Genomic DNA, 24,336 nt, shown 5'->3' with positions numbered 1-24,336 from the left:
ACCTTTTCCCATTTTTTATGCAGAAAGAAACTTTTGTGCAATATTATAAGTTTATATATATATATATATATATATATATATATATATATATATATATATATATATATATATATATAAATCAATTGCTTAAAAACTATTGAAGATGGTTAGTTTCTAGCATATCGAGTAAATATAAAAATATAAACACAAAAAAATGTTATGAAAATGAAGAATTGATTGAAGTGTTGACACTAGAAATATTAAATAAATCTCTTGAATGTATAGGAGTTTAGATTTAGATTTAGACATGCATCATGAAAATATTTATAATTTTGTCTAATAATATAGTATTAGAAGATTTACAATTTTTCTTAAAAAAATTGCAGAGATTGTATGCGGTTTTTGTCAAAAAAAAAAATACACATTCAAAAAATAAAATTTAGGTTTAAATAAATTTTACACCATGATAGATATAATGTGGTAGTAATTAAGCATTTTAAGTTTTATCTTTTTAATTCATACATTAACCTCTAAGTTTAATCTTTTACTTACATTACTTATTATAAGGGAAACTATAATTCAATAAAAAAAATACAAAAAACAATGCATTTTGATTTCCTCTTTTTTACACTCACCTTAAGTACACCATTTTTTTTTTTAAGTTTCCTCATTTTTAGTAATGAAGAAAAGAGAGTGAAAACATATGTATAAAAAAAGCAATGCGATGAAATGAAAAAAAGAAAGATAAAAAAAAATGTATCAAACAAGCGTTTAAAGTTTAGAGTTGATCAGTAATCACATTCATTAATAACACCTCAACTTTACATAAAAGAAAAAAACACATTTTTTTAAAAAAGTATATATTATATAAGAAAATTATATATATTTTGATTACTATTTTTTGACTCCTATCATTTATTTCCTGATGTGGCTTAGTATGGACCATTAATTTTTTTAAAAAAAAATAATAATGGTACATTAATCAATGACTCACATTAAAACACATCAAAATGTAAAAGATGAGAGTCAAAAGATGGGAGGCATAGTATTATTGTCCTATTATATATTCTCCTAAATACGTAAGTTTGACCTTAAATAATTCATACCAATCTTTAATTTTTTAAATAAAACTACCAAAAAATACTCAAAACATTACCACTTATTACATTTATTATCTTTTCTCCTTATTCTTTCTTATATATTGCTATCTCCTATGGTCCATATTCCATGTGCAATAAAAAAAAACATTTTAATCTGCTTGACGTAATGAAACAGCTTCCACACTGAGTAAAATAAAATAAAAAACAAAAAAAAAGTGAATTAATTCTCACACAAATGAGGCATGGTGGCCCCTCCTATGTTCCCAGTGTGTTCATAGACCCTACCATTTCCACAATGTTGTTGAATATTTGTAAACTGTGATGACAGTGTTGTGATGATGATACTGAGAATGAGTGACTCTGAATCTCATGTTCTTCTGTTAATGTCTCTTTCTAATTAATTCTGCATAAGTGATGGTTGTTCCACATATAATTAGGTTAATCATACTTTCAGACACCTAATTTTTCAAGGTGGTTCCTAGGCAGAAGAACTACAATGATGCTACCTGTTTTAATCATTATCTTCGTAAAAAGTGGAAAATCTTAAACCCATAATTATTTAACTTGTAGTGAGACAAAAGTAATGGATGAATGCAATACTTTAAAGTTAGTAATTAAGTCTACTCATACTTTCAAATTGTATCTCACTACGTAATCAACATGTAATGTCACTCGTAATTTCTTCTTATATTGAAGGGTATGCAGAGTTTTTGTAAAAGAAAAAATATTTTATATTGAAATTATTTTTTTTTCATAAAAGTATATTAAAAAAGAAAGTTAGCTTCAATGTTTTAAGAAAATTATGTATTTCTTGCAAGGAAATAAATTTGACGCCTTTATTTATTATTGGGTTATTCTTATTTAAATAAGATTTAATTAGTAATTTAGTTTTTATATTTAAATTTTTAATATTTTTTGGTTCTGTATTTGTTTTATATTTAATTGAGTTTTTCTTATTTTTGTAAAGAGATTAAATGTAGTCAAAATTGTAATTACATTAGTGCAGGGAAGAGAAATGATAGCGGTTATTTTTACCTTTTGACTTTAGGTGCACACCCGAGGCATATACTGTCGAGGTAAAAAGGTAGTACTTTATGCATCGGTTATCAACTGATGCATATTTGATAGTTACTGTCTCGGTTTTCACCTAACCGAGGCCAAATGGGTATCAGAAATTCAAAAAAAAAAACAAAATTGAATATACTTTCTATGAAGTTAGCTACTAATTGCTCCAGTGAATCCAACATTCTAGCAGAGCTTGAGTTATCATGTTCAGGTTTCAAATTGCTGCTTTCAAACTGTATAACATGTTTTTACATGTTCTTTTTTGTTGAAGATTTTGGCCATGAAGAAGCACCAGTGCAAAATAAGTTTTTTATACCTACATTATTATACCTGTTCAAATCCACCAGGTATAAAATAAGAGACGGATGACAATTTTGTAAATAATGTGAGATCTTTTATCCCAATTATACTTTCAATAGGTATAAAAATTAATGCGATAACATTTTTTACAATATTGAAAACAACTTTTTATACCAATTATAGCTAGAATTGGTATAAATTTCGTGTATATATATATATATATATATATATATATATATATATATATATATATATATATATTTCTTTTTTAATTTTTAAAAGAAATATTATACACTAAAAAAAATATTTTTTAGTGATTATGACTTTTTAGCGGTTAAAGTAAGCCGCTAGAAATAATTCTACTTTGTGTTAATTTTCTTAACCGCTAGAAAGGTTAAGTTGATTTTAAGATAACATCGACCCAAATTCAATTCTATTACGATGATGATGCTTCCCTTCTCTCAACGACAATGATGCCTGGCGCTTCGTCTCTTTTTTCTCAAGGACGACGATGACATTTCCTTTTCTTCTCAAGGATGATGATGACGACTCCCCTGTTCTCCATAATCGCGCCTTGCGACTTCGTCGTCACGAGCTTCGTTGTCATTGATGCGCTTGAGCCCGACCAATCTATCATTTACTTCAACGCCCTTTTTGAGATTCACCGATTACCGTGCAGAAAAACAGCCCAGTCACAACGGATTAGTACCTCTATCAAGATTTGTCATTAGGTTTAAGTTTAGGTTTTCAGTTCACAATTCTCTCTGCCTCAAAACCCTAGGAAACCACGGTAGAATTTTAATGGATGGTTGTTAATGTGATGGTTAGGGTACTGAATGCTGCTGGTCGATCGAAATTGGAATTCTGTTGCTTGAGATTTGTGTTAAATCTATTCATTAACTCGGTAAATTATGTGAATGTTGTTATCAGTGGTTGTAATGCTTTACATTGAGTGGCAGAGAAGTTAGATATATGAATTGTGTGTTTTTATAAGTATATGGCTAACTTCTAGAGCTTTAATTTAATGTGTTGGAACGTTATGCCAAAGATGCCGATTGAAACTCTTAATTGGTGTATTTTGAATTGAACAGTAGTTGTACATGCATTGCTTGTGTCCCTGGAGGTGATGGTCTTGTCGTTGTTTCTCATTCTGGTGGTAATTTGTAGTGTGTATGAGAAGGTAAGTATCAATTATCAGTAGAGAATCTTGTTTCATGGTTCACTTAGAATGTGATATTTCTTATAGTAAGTGAATAAGACATGTAGCTTTTCTTTCCCATTTCAGAACAAAGATGGTGCTGGTGATTCTTCTTTTCTAGTTGTAAAAGATTAAACTCAATTTTCCGTTGCCATGCACGTTACAGTGAGGTATTGAGTTTAATGACTTTTTGATTTCTAAATAATTTACTAATATAAATCTTTTTTAACCCTTTTCATCTAACTATCTATATATTTTAATTTTTCTGTAGTAAATTCAGCCTATATCACTTGTTAGTATAATGATTGCTTAGTTCTTGTGGAACTTCGCAGCTTTCACACTAAATACTTCATTGGCAATACTACTAATACATCCAAGGCATAATTAGTTTTTGGTTTATATGAACTCTACATGTTGTAGTTCTGGAGAATATGTTTATTTTTGCAGAGTAATCCGATAACCAAATGAAATATATGCCAGGGTTCAATTACCAATATGGGAGGTAGGATATGGCGAGGAAGGAATAGAGATTCCTTGGTAATCTTTTTTTTCTCTACAAATGCAAATTAACAAGTGATTTTTACAGAAGCATTTATGAATCTCGTTAATGAGGGCGGTGGAAATGGGCTTTCATTCTTTTGTTCAACCAACTTTCCATGCATGTGCTTCTGCATAGCTAAAAACTCAGTCAGAATTTCCCCAATGGAGTTACATAGAAATGCATCTGAAAGTACGTCATTTGATCTTGCTTTCTAGTTGCTTATTCTAGTTCCCTTTCTGTGTTTGTAAACTTTTTGTGTGTGATAGTTCTAAATTTCAAATTTTTATTAGTGGGTGATTGTTAAGTATAATTAAGTATTATTTTTTTAATAAATTAAAAAGCATGATTGTAAGTTATATAAAAATTAATGTTTAGATCACTTATCATAGGTAAATCCTTTTTTCTCTTTTCCATAAAAAAGGTTATCATGAGTGGATTATTATGTCAGATAAATTAATTCTGCATATAGAACTACTAGGATACTTACCAATAATCACCCTATGATTGTTTATGCAATGACTTCGAGGAGTATTATAAAATGGTCTCATTATCTTGTTAATTGGATCATTATTATGCTTAAACATTGTATTGACCCTTTTCAATCTCTTCTACTTTCTCTTTTAGATATCAGTACTAATCCTTACTATTTTGGAAGTTAAGTATTATTCACTTTTGTTTGCAGATTTGATGCTCTTTATGCTAAGTCTCTTCCAGAGTCCATTGTTGGTGAGACATTTTTGAGCAACATGAAAATCATAATGATGTTGTCACTATTATTGATTACAAGCGTACTTACGTAGTTAAAGCTCCCACAACGCATCCAATCTATGAAAACTTTCGAGTCAAGGTTAGGACTTCATTAAATAATTAAATTGGTTACAAGTAACCGATGATTAGTTCTAGTTTTTGCATTCTTTTGCCCAATTATTATGTACAAGTCTCAGCAAAACTCTCATGTCGTAATTTTATACTTCAGAAAATTTCTTTGTATTTCTTTTTTTTGGAAAGTTAATTATGTAGTCATGCCAGTGTGTGAGATTCTATAACTCGGTCTTTATATTTGGCAAATAACTGTTATATTATGTAGATCATAGGATGGTATATTTGAATACTTTGTCACACCAAATTCACATTCTACAAGAGATGTTGACTCTTAAACACATTTTTTCATATTCGTAACTTTTACCTGGTATCATGAAGCAAGTATATGTCTTTTTCCTATAATAATTATTTGAATTTTAATTAATTATCCATCATATTTTTTGCAGACCTTCAAAGCACTTCTATCATCTGCATCTTCAACCTATCAGCTTGCATCCTTAGGAGAACTGCTATATCAGGTACATCTACAGCTTCAGTTGATCAACTTACCATGATAATAATTTTGGATGAACACATGATAATATTGGCTTTGGTTCCTATTTTTAGTATTTTAAATTCAATTTTTTACATCTTATGAATAATGTCTGTCCATAATAAATCATTCACTTCCTTTTAACATTTTTTGTATAACAGGAAGATCTGAATAGTTAGTTGAATGTCTATATTATTTATTGTTAATTGAATTAAAATGCAATTAACAGACTTATTACTTGTTTGATAGAAAATTATTTTCCTGTCCTCTTTTTGAATATTAACTTTGGCATTGGAATTGAAGAAGAACACCAAACCACAAATCGGGGAAAGTGATTGAGTTTTAACTATCTTATGCAGTGCAACTACAGCTACAGTGCTTGTGGACTTGGCTCTGATGAAACAGATAGGCTTGTACATTTAGTGCAAGAGTTGCAGCACAGTGTTGAATCTAAATATGAAGGTGGAACTTTATATGGAGCCAAGATAACTGGTGGTGGTTCAGGCGGAACAGTTTGTGTAATTGGTAGAAACTGTCTCAAGAGCAGTGAACACATTTTTGAGGTATTCATTTCATTATGAGTTTAATTTAATACATTATCATAACTAAGAAATACTGAATATCTCTTGTGGATAAAAGGTAACTAAGGCTTTCAGGATTAAGATTCTACTTGAAAATAAAGTTTGTTTATCCAAACAAACTTTCAATTGTTTTAGTTAAATTAAAACTATAACTAAAAGCATATTTAAACAAAAATTTTCTCATAGTAAATGCTATTTTTTTTTTCTCATGGTAGCATCTGAGTCTTTCTTTATAGAACTTTGCCTTAGTGAGACATCACAATAAATTCCCAATTCAGGTGGAGTTGGAGTTCTTTTCTACAAGTGCTTATCCAAAGAATTTGAGTTGGAGTTCTGGATAAGTGGTTCTGGATATATGTGAGGCAGCAGTGTTCTGGATAAGGTTTTCCCAGATTTTCACCTTGAGGACAAGGTGGAATCTATAGAGGGTTAGTATTGATGGGCCTAAATAGACCTATAGGTGTACGAGGTGAAAGAAACAAGTGTAAAGAAGGAGGAAAGAGTAGTGGGATCGAAATGACAATTGACTGCTGGCAGTTTGAGAATGGAAGAGGAGGATGTGGTAGTCATGCTAAGAAGAGATAAAGAAAGGTTTATTTGGGGGGAAAATCAAAGAATGGAGAGGGCATGAACAGATTCTTGAAAAGTTTCAAGGTAGTTTTGGGGTTAGGAGAGCAGCTGGTTCTCTCTTAGCAGTTTATCACTAAAAGATTGTTGACTCAACTATTCATTGTGTAGATTTTCAATGACACATCTCCGATGGATCAAGGAGTCTTGAAGGAAGTTCGTGAGCAGTGGGCTTCGTTTCTTTTAAGTATTTATATAAGATGATGTTAGGTGTTTTATGACTTATATAGTAATTCGTTTTGGAGTAGTATTATATTTCATATAAACATTAGATTCTATTTCATGTAAATATTAGATTGAATGAGATTTGTTTTCTGGATGTTTTGGGTAATTATATACAGTATGTAAGATGATGTTAGGTGTTTTATGACTTATATAGTAATTCGCTTTGGAGTAGTATTATATTTTATATAAACATTAGATTCTATTTCATGTAAATATTAAATTGAATGAGATTTGTTTTCTGGATGTTTTGGGTAATTATATACAGGTTTGGTATGTGGTAAGAAGCATAAACGAATTTTTCATAAAAAATAAGAAATCACTTTTTATACCGGTTGAGGTCATACTTGGTGTAAAATGTGTAATTTTTTATACCGGTTGGAACTATAATCGGCATAGTAAGTCATTTTTTCTTACATGACTTTTCATTTTCAAGAGGACTTTCTATACCGGTTTTAGAAATGGTATAAAAAAAATAACTTTTTATACCTGTCATGGAACCGATGTAGAAAGATCAAACCTTCTATACCACCTGCATTTATACCGATGCTAGAACTGGTATAAAAAGCCTTTTTTAACCGGTATAAAAAGCCTATTTTACACTAGTGAAGATAAACATGGTGCAAATGTCTTTCAAAGAAGGAGAAAAAGCTCTTAGATGTCATTTGCATGGTTTCCTGATTAAAGCACCCCAACATCGTAGCACTCTAAACAACGTCCTTCACGGCAAGGCATGCGAACCTCTATCATGGGTTCACCATCTCTGGATTGCTCTAGGTGTTGCTCAGGCTCTAGAGTAAGTTCAATGTGCACCCAAATTCAACAACATACAAAAAAAAATTGCAAAAAAAAAAGTGATAGAGCTGAATCAAAAACGAAAAAAAAAAATGTAAAAATGAACCGTACAAAGAGACGAGATTCATACCGACAACGGAGGAGCAACAAAAACGACCAATTTGATGGCCAACCGGTGCGGTGGAGAGGCAAAACAGTGGTGGCGCGATTTGGAACTGAACCAGCGTTGGTTTTTCGAAGGTTGGAGACGCTGGAACAGTACTGCGATTTGGGATTTTAAAACCTAACTAGCTTTACTGCCTCGGTTGAATCGAAACCAAGGCATAAACATGAATAGGCCTCAGTTCAAAGCATAATTGAGGCATATTCTCACGCAAAATATAAAGAAAAAGGCACGTGGAAAAATTCTGCCACTTATAGGTCTCGGGTGAAGTAGCCCGCTGTAGTAAACATTTATAGGCCTTGGTTCAGTGGGACCCGAGGCATAAAACTGTCTCATTATTTTCAAATTTTAAAAAAGCGAGAAAGTTTGAATTTTTGGTAACATTACTGCCTCGGTTGAGAATATAACCGAGGAATAAACATTCATAGGCCTCGGTTGTTTGTAAACCGAGGCATAAAAGTTGTTTTAAATCACAAAAATGCCACCATGTCTCTATCTACCTCGTTTGTGCGAGAACCAAGGCATATAAGGCGTTGTCTAAACATGAAACTGCACTAGTGTTAATACAATTTAGAAATGTCATGTGTCAAAATTTAAGTCTCTTACATATCAAAATCTGAGTAATTTTCTATCTTTGAATACTACACATCACACTATTAAAATAGAAGATAATCAAGATTTTAACGCGTGATACTTCAAAATAGTGTAAACGTCAATCTAACAAACGAGACCAATGGGGACTCAGATAAATAAAAACAGAAAATAGGAACCAAAAAGAATCAAAGAGTTAAATATAGATTGCTAATTAAACCTTTAAATGAACTTTAAATGAAGGTCAAGTCAAGTTGGATCAAGCTAAAGGTTCAGTTGAGTTGATCTAGTGTGAGTTGGTTTAGGTTGAAGGGTCGAGTGAAATTGACCTAGGTCGAAGGGTCGAATAGAGTTGGCTTAGGCCGAAAAGTCGAGCAGAGTTGGTCACTATCAAAAGTTGAGTGAATCAATATGGGCCAAAGGTCGAGCAAAGTTGATTCTATCAAGTGAATCTTAGTCGAACATTGTGTTGAGTCGACTGCGGTTGAAGATTAAGTCAAGTTGATCCCAACTAAAGGTTGAGCTGAGTGACCTCTACCTAAGTTAACAATAGTTAACCTAGGTCCAGACAAGCCGAATTGGCTAACACATGTCTAATATATCTAATATTCAAGTATATTAAATCGATCTTATTGAATTTAATATAATTGAAAAAAAAATGAATTAAACCAAATTGAATGGAAAGAAAAAATAAAAGTGTTATCTAGTTAATATATAGATATAAATTATATATCCAATCAATTTTAAAACTGGATTTTGAAAAAATCAATTTATGACCATCCTTACTCAACAAAATTTGTCAGATTGACAACAAAATCTAACAGAGAAGACCAAGTACGTGATAGATGTTTTTGTACCCGAGAGACCGAAGGATGTTTTCAAGAATAGCTGGTGTTTTGGTGAGAAATTTGGTGAAAACTTACTGTTATTCAATAATTGTATTCTGATACAAAGATTCAAAAAATAACCAAAATTATGTATTTTGATAGCCACTTCTTTGACGTACTTTTAATATGACATTTCTTTAATTTTTATCTATAAGAACTAAAACACATATATAACCGAATGTTATCATTTCAATGCAATTAAATACATAGAACTTACACCGAAGATGCATAAGGCATCAAATCAATCATTCTGAAGGACTTCTGGTGGTGGTTTTTGAGTAATCAATTTGATTAAAAGCTTACATAACAAGTTTGTATTATAACAAGTTATAAAAAAGAACATAAATAATTAATTAATCACCCCTTAATCATGTGATCTTAATTAGAAAAATGGAATGCCTGTGTCTGGTAACCATGATCTTCCACCAATAAAATTCTCAACTGTGAATTTGGAAGCTTCGGTTGCACTTGTTATGGCATGGAAGCCACGCCATTTCACTCTGTCTCTTGTGGAAGCCCTAGGGCCAAGGTTCTTGAACTCTCCATAGTACAAAGTCTCAAGGGCAAAATCGTCTTTCCACTCCAACCACCCTGCAGGCTCAATCAATTCATCAAGGTAAGTTTGCAGGAACACTGTCCTTGAATACTCCCTCCATGGCCTTCCCAAGAAGGTCTTGAAGGAACTCAACACAGGGGCTAGGTCTTGAGCAGCCATAACACGTGAATTCTGAATGCAGATCCCAGTGTTCTGATTTGGATCTGTTCTACCTGTTCACAGTATATAAAACGGTAAAATATGTTTTTGATCTCTTAAGTTTAAGTGAATTTTAGAATTAATTCTTTTTTGAAAATTTATACCAATTTAGTTATTTATCTTTAGAAATGTGTGGATTTAATCATTTTTACCAAATTTTGTTAAGTTTATTTGACATTTTAAACTCATTTTATGATAATATTTGAGTTAACATTGAAGCGAAAATGTGTCGAACGGCGTAAACAATTCAAATACTATCATGAAATGCACTTGAAACGTCAGATAAACTTAACAAAATTTGGTTGAAAAGACTAAATTCAAGCATTTCTAAAGATGAAAGACTAAATTAGTTAAAAATTTTGAAGATTGACTAATTCCAAATTTCACTAAAACTTGAGAGACCAAAAACATATTTAACGCTATATAAAATAAAGTCTTCATTTTGTTACACACATCTAATATATTGGTGAGTTGTGTATATTATAAGAAAAACTGATATTACTGACAGTTAAAATTTGTCAGTAATTGTCAAAATCCGTTAGTAATTATAAAAATCCGTCAATAATTTCAGTTTTCTTTTTGTAATAGGAGTGAAATAAGTTGGACATTAACTAATAAAACTATAATGATACTATGATTCTCATATTTTATTCTCTCACATGATTTAGTATGGGTCATTGATTAATATATCATTATCTTTAATTTTTAAAGAATTAATTATACACACTAAGTTTCACTAAATCACGTCAAAAAATAAAATATGAAAATAAAAAAATAGAAATGAAAGGATAATTTTTCCGATAAAATTTAGTTCTCTCTTTTCTTTCTCTTCCTTATTACCTTGTGCTGTTATGACGTTTTTCTGTTTTTGCATTGGTCTTCTTGCGTAAATGTTGCAGGATTGAAAAACAACAGCAGCGTTGCCAAAGATGAAATCCACGGTGCCATAGATGTAGCAATCTCTGTAGAACTGTCTCTGAGAGTGCACATACAGAGTGTCTTGGTACCCTTCAAACCCACACCGATAGAACACTGAGAAGTCACCACCACAACGCACCGCCACTGCTTGGTGCTTCTCTGGACCTGCACTGTTGCGAAATGTGATGCCACGTCCAATGAACCCATCTCCTCTAATCGCTGTAAAAGATACAGTAACTTTTTTATTAGTTCTAAATCCAGTATTTTTTCAACCTCACAAAATTTACTTCTAAGATGAGATTTGTATTCAAAGAAAATTCTTACCGACGGTTGCCGAATCAAAAGTGGTGAAACCTCCTCCGACACTTCGGCTACCAGAAATGATGGTGAGCTTTATACCATCACCATACAGCATAACATTCTTCATGGAATTCTCAATCTCAATGTTTTCATTGTAAACCCCACGTTTCACATATATCACAAACCTCTTCCGGCTCATCTTGGGGACTACTTTCAAAGCTTCTTTGATGGTCTCAAAGTTCCCAGAACCATCTTTGGCCACAACAACATCTGGTATAAACGATGGTGGCGACTCCAAAAGCTTCCTATCATTGGGAGATAACCATGTGGGGAAGCCATTTTTGTGAGTCTTTGGAGGAATGAAAGAAGAAACATTGTTGAGAGCCAAAAAGTCACTTATGATCTCTGAGATGTTCTTGTTGGGAATGAGGGGTAGAACGTTGTTGACAACTCGGAGCTCGTGGAACCCTGTTTGGCACGTGTCGATGTTGGTTAGGGCTGTGCTGAGCCATGTTTGGAGATCATAGGTTGAGCTTTGTTTGGTAGGGTTAAGTGCTTGGTTGAGAAGGTTGATGGTGTCTTGGTAGAGGGTTATGCAGTTTGACCATGCTGTTTTTTCTTGCTTGCTTCTGCATTTGGTTCCCAACCACATGATCTGAATCTGGGCTTCCACTGATTGCTGCATTGCAATTCTGAGAATGAGGTTCTTGAACTGAAATGCCGTTTTAGGGATATCATCTTGACGAGGCTCACGATTTATCAAGGCAAAATGCTTGCATGTTTGAGGATGTGGTGTTTTGTTGCACCAGAAATCAATGGTGTTAGGGAAAATATTGCTTGAAGGGGATGGGGAAGATAAAGAAAACAAGGATATGAAGACAGTGATTAGGGTAAGGCTTTGTTTGGCCATTGTTGCTGAGATTTCTCTTGGCTAGGTAAATAATGGTAGAATTAGGGTTCTTATATAATTGTACAAATATATGTTAAAAGTTACTCAAGAATCAAAAGCAATTCGGTGATTAATGCCGGCGAGATTAATTTGTAGAGATGAAAGTGATGGTTTAACATCCATAATTAAGTCAAAATAAGATTTACTTGAAAATTATGTATACCCTCTTGGAATGAAGATGGGAGTGTGAATTTAAATTCTATATTATATTAATTAAAAATCAAAAAGTTAAATAATATATATAAAAAAACAAAGCATATAAACTCTTTATTTTAAGTTTGAGTTAATTTTTGAATAAATATAATTAATTTATGTTTTGACCTCATGAGTAACGTTGAAGGCTGTGCATATGAACTGGTTAAAGCAATGTTAAACTTATTTTGACTTGTATATAAACTCTATTAAGCAGATTTCTTGGGGTTGCCAAAGGGTAGTCACATACCACTATGGTTGACTATAGGCTAATCAATTAAATCAAGCATTTTAAAAAATGGGTTTAGTTTATCGTTCCAGTATATCTAATAAATCCTACATTATTTAGGACCTGTTATGACCTGTTAGATGAATTTGGGTTGGAATCTGAATATTTACATAATAGTCTTTTTAATTTGTCTATTTTTTTTCACAGTAAAGTTCTATAGACGTTCACCATTGTTTTTTTGACAATTTTGACTTAATCAAACTTCTTAGCAGAATAATATGAATTTCCGATATTTTTCTAAAGAAACAACATTCCGTAGTTGTGAAGGGGAGAAATGAGAAAAAATAAAAATAAAAAATAAAAAATTATGTATGTTCTCACAACGATAAATGAATAACAATAATAAAATAAAATACAGTACAAATGGCGTACAAAAGAATATCAATAGTATGCGTTTTTACACAAACTACAACGTATAAAAACTTAGTTCCAAATATATCAAAGCTCAAAGCCCAGAGGTAAATGGAACAGTGGTAGAGCCCAACCATGTTGGGCCTGCAAGGAGGCGTGTAACGGTAAATTGGGACGCTTCAGCAGGGCTCGTGATCACATGAAAACCGGGCCATTTCACTCTGTTGGTTGTAGATGCACCAGGCCCATAGTTTTGATACTCACCATAATAAAGTGTGTCTTGGGCAAAATTAGTACTATCCCAAGGGGACCAGCCCAATGGGCTCACCAAGCTGTCTATGAAAGTTTTCATGACCACAACTCTCGAGTATTGTTGCCAAGGCCTACCCAAGAAGGTGTTGTATTTGTCAACAACGGGCTTGAGATCCGGGGCGGCCCGAATTTGAGAATTGTGGATCGAAATCCCAGAGTTTTGAAATGGGTCGCCTCGACCTTGGGCCGTGATCATGTTGGCTTGGCCCTCTAAGGGTTTTCTTGCGTAAATGTAACAGTTTTGCAACACCACTGCTGCATTGCCAAATATGAAGTCAACGGTGCCGTAGATGTAGCATTGCCTGTAAAATTGGCGTTGTGCATGGGCCATGAGCGTGTCTTGGAAGCCCATGATGGCGCACCGGTAGAAGACGGAGAGATCGGAGGCTGACCGGAGCGCCACCGCCTGACCCTTTTGAGCTCCGGCGGTGTTTTGGAACGTGATGTCCCTTGCAATGAAGTGGAGACCATCTATGCCTGAAATTCGGTAATTCAAGAGTAAAGTTAGGGTTTTTCATCTAAGAACGATGTTAAAGAAAAAAGAAATGTTAGAAGTGGACTTTAAGTTTAATTCAACTCCATAAAATTGATTTGTAAAACGAGGTTTGCATCACATACGTCCTTATGCTGAGTATATTCGTGCGTGGGACTAAAAATTAGTCGGTAATATTACGATAAGCTTTAAATGGACTGATATCATGTTAAAAGTGAGATTTAAGCCTAACTCAATTTTACAAAACCTGTTTATATTATGAAATTGTCTTATCTTTAGTCGATGAGAGAGTTCTTCGACAAAAAGAAAAATAAAAAGAAAGATGAAAACTGACTCACCAGCAGTTGCAGAGCTATAAGTGGTGTAACCCTGTTGAACACTTCTGCTACTGGTGATTACAGTGTTTCTGATTCCATCACCAACCAGCATGATGTTATCGTTGTGCACAGCAACCTCGATATTCTCCTTGTAAACCCCTTTCTTCACATGTATCACAAACCTCGTCTTCACCTTCCTCTTTGCCGCAGAATCGAGAGCATCTTGCACCGTTCTGAAATCCCCAGAACCATCTTTCGCCACCACTGCATGAGCCTTTATCGTTGCGGACTGCAACAGTTTCCTCTCCGGCTTCGAAAACCAACTTGGAAACGCTTCTTCGTGAGCCGTTTCGGTGTGACGGTCGTGTTTCATGAAGTCCATGTTGATGGCCAAGCTGTTCCTTATCATCTCCGTCACATTGTTGTTGTTGTTGGGAGCCTTAAAATCTTCGACACCTAGTTCGATGGTTCCGTCCTGACATGTTTGAATGTTGGTGAGGGCGGTGCTGAGCCATGTCTGTGCATCAACGGAGGAGCAGTTTTGGTTCCCGTGGAAGCACCCGAGGGTGCGGTTGAGGTGGAAGATGGTTTTTCCATAGAGCTTCAAGCAGTCACCATGAACGGTTCTGTGGTTCTTTGTTGGCATGCTGGTTTGGTCAGAGTGAAGTGCTTCTTTCTGCATGATGAGAGCCTGGTTCAGGGCATGTTCAACGAGCATTCCTCGGAAGATAGTTCTGTGCTTGATCAATGTAAAATCGTGGTTCTTGGTTTGAGTGGTGGTGATGTAGTATTTGCATGGCACAGGGTGTGGAGTTAGGTTGCACCACCAATCTACGTTGCTGGATGAAGCTGGTTCTCTTCTTGATGATGCTACCGAGAGGATTGAAGACATGAATAGCAGTGTGATGCATAGTTTTGCAATAAGGGTTTCCATAATTAACAAAGTTGTACGTGAATTGTAGTACTTGCACAACAGAGAATGTTTGATATGTTTTTGATTTGTAATGGTTCTGGTGATGAGATTGTGTTGGATGTATATATATATTTATGTGGAGTGTGGAAGGGGTAAACGTGTGAGCTGAATAGAAGAATGACACAGATACAAACTGTGAATGAAGTTGCAAGAAAGAATGAAAGGATCACAACAATGTTATTTTTCAATTGCTTGAATGAGTGCAAGTGAATTAGGGTTTGCTAACTGTGTTTGCAAGAAAAACAAGTGTCTTGTGATCTTGACAGAGAGATATCTCTCTGAAGCTTACTTGTTAATGTTCCGGTGACGGCTGTGACAACAGAGGCATAACACAACATTAAACTTTGATTTTTGAGGATAATATGGTTGAGTTGGTCTGAAGTTGTATGCTACGGTTTCACATGCATGTACGATGTGGCAAAAGAAAAAATTGAATATATTATCCTTTATTGAGGAGACTTGTTGAGGAATAGGAGAAGGAGTAGTTTCTTTGAACGTAGGAAGCATTTTCACTTGCTGAGCTTGTACTATCGCATGCTTCATTTTCAAGCATATGTGTTTTATCTGAAATTTTTAGGGTAACCCATGTGCAGTGGTTTGAGGAATAAGCAAAATTATGTATGTGCCATTTTGACCAAAAAAAAAACATTGTATATTTTAATGACATTGCTAAGATATGCACTATGTGTCAACGTGTTTATGGATATGGCTTGTTTTGTTGAAGGCTTTTTTTAACGATATTTTGATTGGTAGTTTCTTTGTTTTTCTTATCTGTGGCTTACTCGTTGTCCAAATAAATACAAAATCGAGTCTAAATTCTCTATTGATTTTTTTAGTATTGTCCTCCACTGAACATTAAAAATATAATATGTTAATATTTTAAATATATTCTAAAAAATTAAAATTAATAGTAATCAATGTATTATATAATACACCAGAAGAACATAACAAAAAAAATTCAAAGAATCAAATTCCACAAAATGGATGTGTTGAAATGGATAAATGGTGAATGGTGTAAGGACACACTCAAAGAGAAAGATAAAGGAGACGATGCCAGCTTGTATGGGTCCAAATTTCAATAAATATATAAGGATTAAGATTTACACTATATATATTGCGTGATAGAAACATATCATAGAGAATACTTTTCTATAGAAGATATTAAAAAAAATATTACATATTCAAATTTCGAAAAAATAATCACCCATTTTGACGTGAAGTTTCTTGCATATATTTTAAAAATTGAGATTTTTATTAACTATATTCTTTTTTACGAAAATTCTCATTACATTTTTTGAGACAATAATAGTGCATAACTATTGAAGAATAAGTTAACAAGGGGGTTTTGGGGGAGATAAGTCAGATAAAAACAATTGAAAAAAAAAATAGTGTGACGGGATATTGAGATCATGATTATGTAAGTAATTAGATAGTCTTGTCCATGAAATTTATGTAAGTAATTCATTTTAATCTTCATAATTTATTATAATTTATTATGTTCTTAACATATGTTATTGTTATCGAGAGATTGTGATTTTATATATAATCTTACACATATAAGATCTTAGACACCACTTTAACCCCAAAACCCAAAACCTTAAGGTAATATTATTATGGGTTTTTATTCTTATATAGTGTTTAATTTTGTTTATTATATTCAATGTGAGACTTTGACTCACACTTGGATTATTCCCGATAGTTATTAACATCAACAAATAATATAATTGATTAAGAAACTTGTAATGCAAAGTCAACACTATTCCTTTTTGTTAACATTAACTTTTTTGTTTTGTGTGAGCTTTTAACCAACGCTAAATATGTTATATTTTTGTAGTATAAATTTCATCGGATTCCTCCACTCTAATACGTAGAATAGGTGAGAGATATCTCCATAAAACTACAATTAAGTATCAGAGAATACCCTTTTTAGAATTCATTTCTCAATGCTCACTCTATTTTTAATTATAATATTATGAAAATTCACTTTAAGTTGTGAAACATATTTAAAACATCTAATATCGTTTTTAATTTATAATAATTTTAATGAGCTTTTTTAAACGATATGTGACTTAGAAAATAATATTATGTATTTTTGTACATAAGTCACTAACACAAAAAGTTCTTATAACATCTATTTTTTTCAGTTTTTGATATCTATAAAAATACCGACATCATATATGGTAACCTTAAAATTAACATCTGAAAGAAAATTTGACGTTATCTAACGTCGGAAAATAAGAGTCCGACGTTCTTTTACGTCGGTTTGAACTCTATCTAACGTTCAACTTGTATCATCTAAAAGGAAAAAACTGCTGAAATTAACACTTTATCCTTACAGCGCCAGACATCAAAGGACAATGCTATAACCGAAGTCCTTTTGTATTTTGTATTTTACATTAGTTTTTTTTTTCTAATTTGTAATGTTCAATATCGTAATTAAACAGGTTCTATTTTCATACTTATTTACACTTTTTACTATTAATTAAGAAAACTACGTGGAACATTTAATATATATATTACTTAAATTTACAAATGTATAAACAATTGACGTAATAATTCTAGTATATGATTAATTATAAATCAATTAGTTTCCACTTTTACATTTATTATTCTGGAAAACAGTGTGTAAACAAGAATAAAGAGAAGAAAAAAAAAACCTGCATCAAAGGGGGACGCATGTGTTTATTAGCAGCAAGTATTTTGACTTTCTTTTTTAAAATATGTATTTTTGGCACTTTCTATTATATTATACCCTTAGCTGACGAAGCTAAATTAGGTTAAATTCATAGGCACGTATTTTATTTTTCTTAAATCAAATTCAAAATAATGGCTCGATCACCAACACTTTAATTACAATTGTTGATAAAACTAAGTATTTTTTTTTTATCAACACTTGAAAGAGCATATATATAATATATTCGAATTTAATTCTAAAGTGAAAAAAATAAAAACAAACATAAACTCGAGTGAATTATTTAGTTTTATTGAATGGAATTAAAGAGGAAAAAGAAGTTGCAAGGCATAACTTTATGATCCGAATCAAAGTTTCTTTGTTCATCATGACTCTCCCATATTGTTGACATAATTAATAAATTAATAATAATTATTATTATTATTAAGTGAAAAAATTGTGATGGAAACCCTAGCCAGGCCTTAATTTCCTTTGTTTGTGCAGCGTTTCACGCATGCGAACGTGAAATGCCTGCACGTTAATCTGGTTAAGGACTTTTCAAACCCTAAAAATTTTATACGTGTCGTGTAAATGTTGGAAGTGCTTATCTGTCTAAAATGCCGGCTATAAATATAAATATGAGTTAATATGTAGCAAAAATATTAGCATAATTCATAAATAATTTTTGTTAATTGTTACATAAATTGAAGGAAGTGAAGTATAAGACATTAAATGTTTAGACTTTATTAGTTACTTGATTAATCAAATATGGGTACTCTTTTTTTGCTATATTGTTGGGCTTTTTATTTATAAAAACCAAGAAAAACAATAATAGTCATGGAGATTTTTTATTTTCCGTTTTAATTCCATAATTATTAATAAATTAAAAACTAAATAAGAAATAAAGATATAATTATTAACATATGCTAGTAATGTTTTACAACTTTACTGGTTTATGTGTAAAAGATTTTTTATTTGTTTAAAATATTAATTATTAATTGAGACATTATTACAAATGGGAATAAAATATTGATTATTTTTATATTGTTATAGTAATGCCTCTATTATTAGTATCTTATAAACATGAGAGATTATACCAATATAATAATATTAATTAGGATTTCATTATACATAGTATATATAATATTAATAATCACACTATTTTATTTTATCATAACTTGTCATTGTTTGGCTAGTGATGATTCTGTTGAAAACAATAAGAAAATATTATCTCTTGTCACGAAGACGTACATGTAAAAGGGATTTATCGTACTTTGAAAGGAAGAAATAAAATAAAAAACAAAATTACCCACACCCTATAAGATAACAATATAAAATCACATATTACACCATCTCTAACTTGAAATCAATATTTATTATTTCCCTTTTTCATATATTCACCTCAGATTTTAATTTACTCGATTATGAGTAGTTATTATGCATAGGATTAAATATGTTTTTTATCTCTCAATTTTCAGTAAAAATTGGAATTAGTCCCTTTTTGAAACTTGGATGCAATTCAGTCCTCCAACTTTAGAAATATGTGAATTTAGTCCTTTTAACCAAATTTTGTTAAGTTTACTTGACATTTCGAACACATTTCTTAGCTAACATTCAACTAACGTTGAGGTAGAATTGTGTCAAATTGTTGGAAATAGTTCAAGTGTGAGTCAAAGTCTCACATTGGATATAATAAACAAAATTAAACACTATATAAGAATAAAGACCCATAACAATATTGCCTTAAGGTTTTGAGGTTAAAGTGGTGTCTAAGGTCTTATATGTGTAAGACTAATGTCATATAACCATATAGAACCACAATCTTAGATCAAAGTTTCGAAGAAGGACTAATTTCAATTTTTACTAAAAGTTAAGGGACCAAAAACATATATATTTTTTTTGAAGAAGAAGAAGAAAACCCTTTTTCAGTTAGGCTTTCTATAAATATTTTCTACCAAAACTAGTTTAAAATTTCAACCTATATATTATAGTTTTTCCTTAAGCATAAAACTACTTATAATTATATGTGTACATACAGAAACAAAACTTTTAAAAAATCAATCATAGAACGATAAAAGAATTCATATTTTCCGGCACATTTCTTAAGTCTCACTCTTTTATAAAATATTCAAAGAAATACACCTATAAAAATCATGCAAATCAAGGTGAAGAAAACATTAAAACATAGAAGAAATAGAAAAGCTGAGATCTAAACATGGCTTCCTTCCAAATTCTCACCATTGTTGCATTCTTCATTCTTCTAGCCAAACCTAGCACCACTTCATCTTGTGAAAATTCTACCATCTCCACCAACTTCACCCAAACCAAGATTGAATACAGTGCCAGCAATTATGGAAACACAAGCACTACACAAACCTTCAAAAACTACATCAAAACCTCATGCAACTCAACCACATATCCATCAATATGCTACAGCACTTTATCCCCATATGCTGCAAAAATTGGAGCAGATCCATTGAAGCTGTGCAGTGTGTCTCTCTCCATGGCATATAAGGCAGCAAAAAGTGCATCCACCAACATAGCAAAGATTTTGAAGAAAAACAACATGACTAGGATTGCTGAACAAGTGGTGCAAGATTGCTTTGGAAATGTGAAGGACTCCATTGGTGAACTCAAAGATTCCCTTGATTCATTGGGAAATTTGGATGGTGCTGAGAGAAAGTTTCAGATCAGCAACATAAAGACATGGGTGAGTGCTTCCATCACCAATGACCAAACTTGTTCTGATGGGTTTGATGAGATGAATGTTGATTCATCTTTGACGGCAAAAATCAGAAATGGTGTTTTGGATGTGGCAAGAAAGACCAGCAATGCTTTGCATTTCATCAACAACAATTTGTACTGATTAGTATTACAATAATTGGCTTTTCTTTTCTTTTTCCTTTCTTTTTCTCTTTCCTTTTTACTTTGTATTTGGTTTGTGATGTGTTGATTTGTTTCGGATTAAATATGTTTTTGTCCCTTAACTTTCAGTGAATTTTAAAATTAGTCTATTTTGAAATTTTTGACCAATTTAGTCCTTCATCTTTCGAAATACGTAGATTTAGTCATTTTAATCTAATTTTGTTAGGTTTATTTAATGTTTCGTACGTATTTCAGGATTGTATTTGACTTGTTTATACTGTTTGACACATTTTTTCTCTAATGTTAAGAAGTTAAATACTATTATGAACTTGAGATGTCAAATAAACTTAACAAAATTTTATTAAAATGACTAAATTCATACATTTTGAAAGATGAAGGACTAAATTGGTTCAAAATTTCGAAATGGACTAATTCCAAAATTTACTGAAAATTAAGGGACAAAAACATATTTAATCCTAAAACTTATGTACTGAGTGTATGGTAATTTTCTTCTGCACCATGCATTGAGCCTGCAGCAGGTTGTGTGTTGTACTAAGAAATGAAGTGATTAGTGTGAAAATTAATGGCTAAGTTCAGTTGAATATAGATTCAGAAGAGAATTTTCTATAGTGTTTGCATTATGATATGTGTTAATTGTATTTAAAATGGTTTGAGATCAAGTTCCTGTATCAACAAGATCCCATTCCAAGTTATAATTAATGCAGAAATAAAAGAATGTGTAACCTGTTAAGTCAACTTGGGAATTCTTGTGACATTGAATGAGAGAAGAAAACTTAACTAAGCTAAAGAAGTTGAAGAATAATAGAATCATGTACTTTAAGGATAAGCAAAGTCAACTCCAATTAAATTATAGGAAGTATATATATTATAGAGGTTTATGGAGCCTCGTAGAGCCAATGTTGTTCCTTAAGCTGCAAATTATGGAGTCATTTAATTTACAAACAATAATGAGTTGGAAAAAAGAGTTATGTGACAATCTCTTGTGATTTTTATTATAAAAAAAGAAATTTTGTTTATGGTTAAAAAAAAAAGTGAGACTTCAAGGTTTATGCCCCGAATTTAAATTAAAAGTAATCTCATTACCTCTAATATATATTTATTTATAGTTTATATATTTAAATATCTCCTCTATAAGAATTCAACGATGATGTTTGAAAAAATTTGTGAAATTATTTTAGAAGTGATTAGTAGTTTCATGAAAAGAACTATGACACTTCTTCCTTTTTCTATTATTTTATTATAATACCAATGAAAATGTTAATGGTAAAAGTAAATTCACAGTAGAATAATAAATAATAACCATAAATTAATAAATCTAATGATAAAATTAATAATAGGGTTAATTTCTTATATTTGTATTTAATTATTTTTTACTAAATGTGGTTCTTCTATTTTTTTTATATAATTATTGATTTAGTCTTCTAATTTTTTTTTGTTTAGTTTATGTTGATACCTTTGTTATTTTTTTGGTCAATTTAGTCCTCCAATCATTTTAAAAGATTCAAGTCTTTTCTGTCAAGTTGACATTAACCTCGTGTCCATAAATGTCATGTGTCAAGTCGTAGAATTTTCTTTTTATTAATTTTCTTTTTAATTTTTTAATTTCTTTTTTTAAATATGTAAATTGTTACGTGTTATGTTACTGTCATACCACGTGATAGGTTATCGTCGTGCCACATGGCAGTAGTAGTGATTGCTTTCAAGTTAGTCCTCTATTAAATTTTTGATTCAATTTAGTCCCTCTGTCTTTTAAAATGATCTAATTTGGTCATCTTACATTTGAGAACAAAATAGTAATTAAGCTTAATTAAAACTTATAGCTAAATGTTAAAATATTTTTTTTAAATTTATACATCAAATCACTCCATCTAAATACTCAAATTATTTTACTTTTTACATTTTTAAACTTATAATTCTTTACACTTGTAAAAAATAAAATAATTTGAATATTTAGGTGTAGTGATTTGATGTATAAATTTAAAAAAAAAATATTTTAACATGTATATACACCAGTGCAGTAAAGGCTTTTGGCCCCGGTTATTTTCGTCATTCTGCCTCGGTTTTATACCCGACATTGGGACGAGAGGTCTCGGTTGCAAAGGAACGGGAGCCATAGAGGGACTTTTTTGCTTCGGGTATATGAGAACTGAAGCCATCTTCACGCATCCAACCATCATCTCCACGCACCAGCTGCAGTGCTGCTTTCAGCCACCGCGCCACCAACCTACAACAGACGCACATAACAGCAGCATCGTCGGCGCGTAGTCCACCATGGAATCACCGTTCACGCACCTAAAAACGTAGCAGCAACACTTTCATCGCGACGCACTTGCGGCAGCACACCATCGCGTCGCTCATCACCGCGTCACCATGCTTCAATGCACCTGTCACGACGCACCTCACCATGACAGCCATCGCATCAGAACCAGCAGCAACCACTACCTTCACCATGCGCGAAACACCGCGAGCCTCCACGCGTGAGCCAGAAACAGATCTGCAGCAACGAAACACCATGGACCTCGCCTAAACCATGGCAGCGGAGAATGCAGCTACAGTCATGGCAGCAGAAGCACCTGCACACGTGAACCTGCATCTGCACCACGCTCACGAAGAGGAGAAAAATTTGGGTTAGCGCTGAGAAGATGAACAGGTGCATGGTTCGGGAATTTGGAACCCTAAATAAGGTCTATGGCCTCGGTTCCATTAATAATCGAGGCATAAAGTCGTATAGGCCTCGGTCCTATTCCACCCGAGGTCAAAGCCTTTGTTGTCAGTGGCAATTTTGAAATTATGGGAAGCATTGACGAGTTATAGGCCTCGGTTGAGTGATAACCGAAGCCTAAAAGCTTTTATAGCCTTCGGTTGGATAGGGACCCGAGGCAAAAAAGTTTGAAAATTTTCAAAAATGTCATCGCGTCCTTATAGGCTTTTGTTCCATAGTAACCGAAGCCTATAAGACGAGTTAAAAACGCGATTTTGCACTAGTGATATAAGTTGTAATTAAGCTTAGGTATAATTACTAATTTATTTCTTTAATTTTGGTTTGGTTCATTTTGGTCCCATTATTATCTTTTGCTTCAATTTAGTCTCCCAATTATTTAAGAAGGTTCAGTTTGATTCTTTCTGTTAGGTTGACGTTATCACCGTGTTTGTACATGTCACGTGTCAAAAAAACCTCTTCCAGTAAGGCCTAAAAAACCTAAAAAAAAACCTCTCCCAAGCACCCAAGGTGTGTCTATTCGTGCAAAACGACGAATGCCCTAAAATTCTCGTAGAAACATGACTTCATTCTCGTCCAATAAGACCTAAAAATCGTTGTTCTCTGACTTATAACTCACTGGACGAGCCATATCTTCACCTAGCAACTCTAATACTATAGATTTGGGTTGTCATTTTCACCCAACGAGTCAGCCTGGAGCTCAACGCTGGTTTTTTGGCTGTTTAGGGGTGGTCCAAGGTAGTTCATACCTATATGTGAGTCTTTTTCTCCCTTTTTGCAGTGTTGTGCGCGATTCTAGTGCCCATCAT

The 24,336-nt window shown here is 32.5% G+C and overlaps 4 protein-coding genes across 4 annotated transcripts; 2 read left to right on the top strand and 2 right to left on the bottom strand.

Annotated features, from left to right (window-relative positions):
- Nucleotides 1-4,913: 4,913 nt before the first annotated feature.
- LOC146888565 (L-arabinokinase-like) lies at nt 4,914-7,144 on the top strand (the record flags this gene model as incomplete). The annotated part of the gene is made up of 4 exons (XM_085672887.1): nt 4,914-5,030; nt 5,452-5,523; nt 5,897-6,100; nt 6,397-7,144. Coding segments are annotated over 4 exons (456 nt in total), but the record flags the coding sequence as incomplete, so codon positions are not given.
- A 2,532-nt stretch (nt 7,145-9,676) lies between these two features.
- On the bottom strand, nt 9,677-12,420 carry LOC114164858 (pectinesterase-like). The gene is made up of 3 exons (XM_028049633.2): nt 11,400-12,420; nt 10,998-11,294; nt 9,677-10,171 (listed from the first exon to the last, which is right to left on the bottom strand). Exons 1-3 carry the CDS (start codon nt 12,283-12,285, stop codon nt 9,786-9,788), a joined length of 1,569 nt encoding a protein of 522 aa, XP_027905434.2. The 5' UTR covers nt 12,286-12,420; the 3' UTR covers nt 9,677-9,785.
- A 715-nt stretch (nt 12,421-13,135) lies between these two features.
- LOC114179081 (pectinesterase-like) lies at nt 13,136-15,275 on the bottom strand. Its single transcript, XM_028065295.2, has 2 exons — nt 14,300-15,275; nt 13,136-13,945 (listed from the first exon to the last, which is right to left on the bottom strand). The coding sequence occupies exons 1-2, from the start codon at nt 15,210-15,212 to the stop codon at nt 13,251-13,253; spliced, it is 1,608 nt and encodes a 535-aa protein (XP_027921096.2). The 5' UTR covers nt 15,213-15,275; the 3' UTR covers nt 13,136-13,250.
- Nucleotides 15,276-20,107: 4,832 nt separating this feature from the next.
- LOC114179090 (Plant invertase/pectin methylesterase inhibitor superfamily protein) lies at nt 20,108-20,944 on the top strand. Its single transcript, XM_028065307.2, has one exon. The coding sequence runs from the start codon at nt 20,138-20,140 to the stop codon at nt 20,786-20,788; it is 651 nt and encodes a 216-aa protein (XP_027921108.2). The 5' UTR covers nt 20,108-20,137; the 3' UTR covers nt 20,789-20,944.
- The last annotated feature ends 3,392 nt before the right edge of the window (nt 20,945-24,336 follow it).

This window comes from Vigna unguiculata, chromosome 1, assembly GCF_037176805.1.
Source record: "Vigna unguiculata cultivar grain cowpea cultivar isolate G323 ecotype 2 chromosome 1, ASM3717680v1, whole genome shotgun sequence".
NCBI lineage: Eukaryota > Viridiplantae > Streptophyta > Magnoliopsida > Fabales > Fabaceae > Vigna > Vigna unguiculata.
The sequence above is the reverse complement of the archived record's forward strand: the minus strand, read 5'-3'. Positions and strand labels throughout refer to the sequence as shown.

Coding starts and splice junctions, on each gene's coding strand:
- LOC114164858 (XM_028049633.2), bottom strand. CDS start 12,285: ATGGCCAAACAAAGCCTTACCCTAATCACTGTCTTCATATCCTTGTTT. Junction 11,295..11,399: donor TTTTGATTCGGCAACCGTCG/GTAAGAATTTTC, acceptor TATCTTTTACAG/CGATTAGAGGAGATGGGTTC. Junction 10,172..10,997: donor AAACGTCATAACAGCACAAG/GTAATAAGGAAG, acceptor TACTGTGAACAG/GTAGAACAGATCCAAATCAG.
- LOC114179081 (XM_028065295.2), bottom strand. CDS start 15,212: ATGGAAACCCTTATTGCAAAACTATGCATCACACTGCTATTCATGTCT. Junction 13,946..14,299: donor TTATAGCTCTGCAACTGCTG/GTGAGTCAGTTT, acceptor ACCGAATTTCAG/GCATAGATGGTCTCCACTTC.
- LOC114179090 (XM_028065307.2), top strand. CDS start 20,138: ATGGCTTCCTTCCAAATTCTCACCATTGTTGCATTCTTCATTCTTCTA.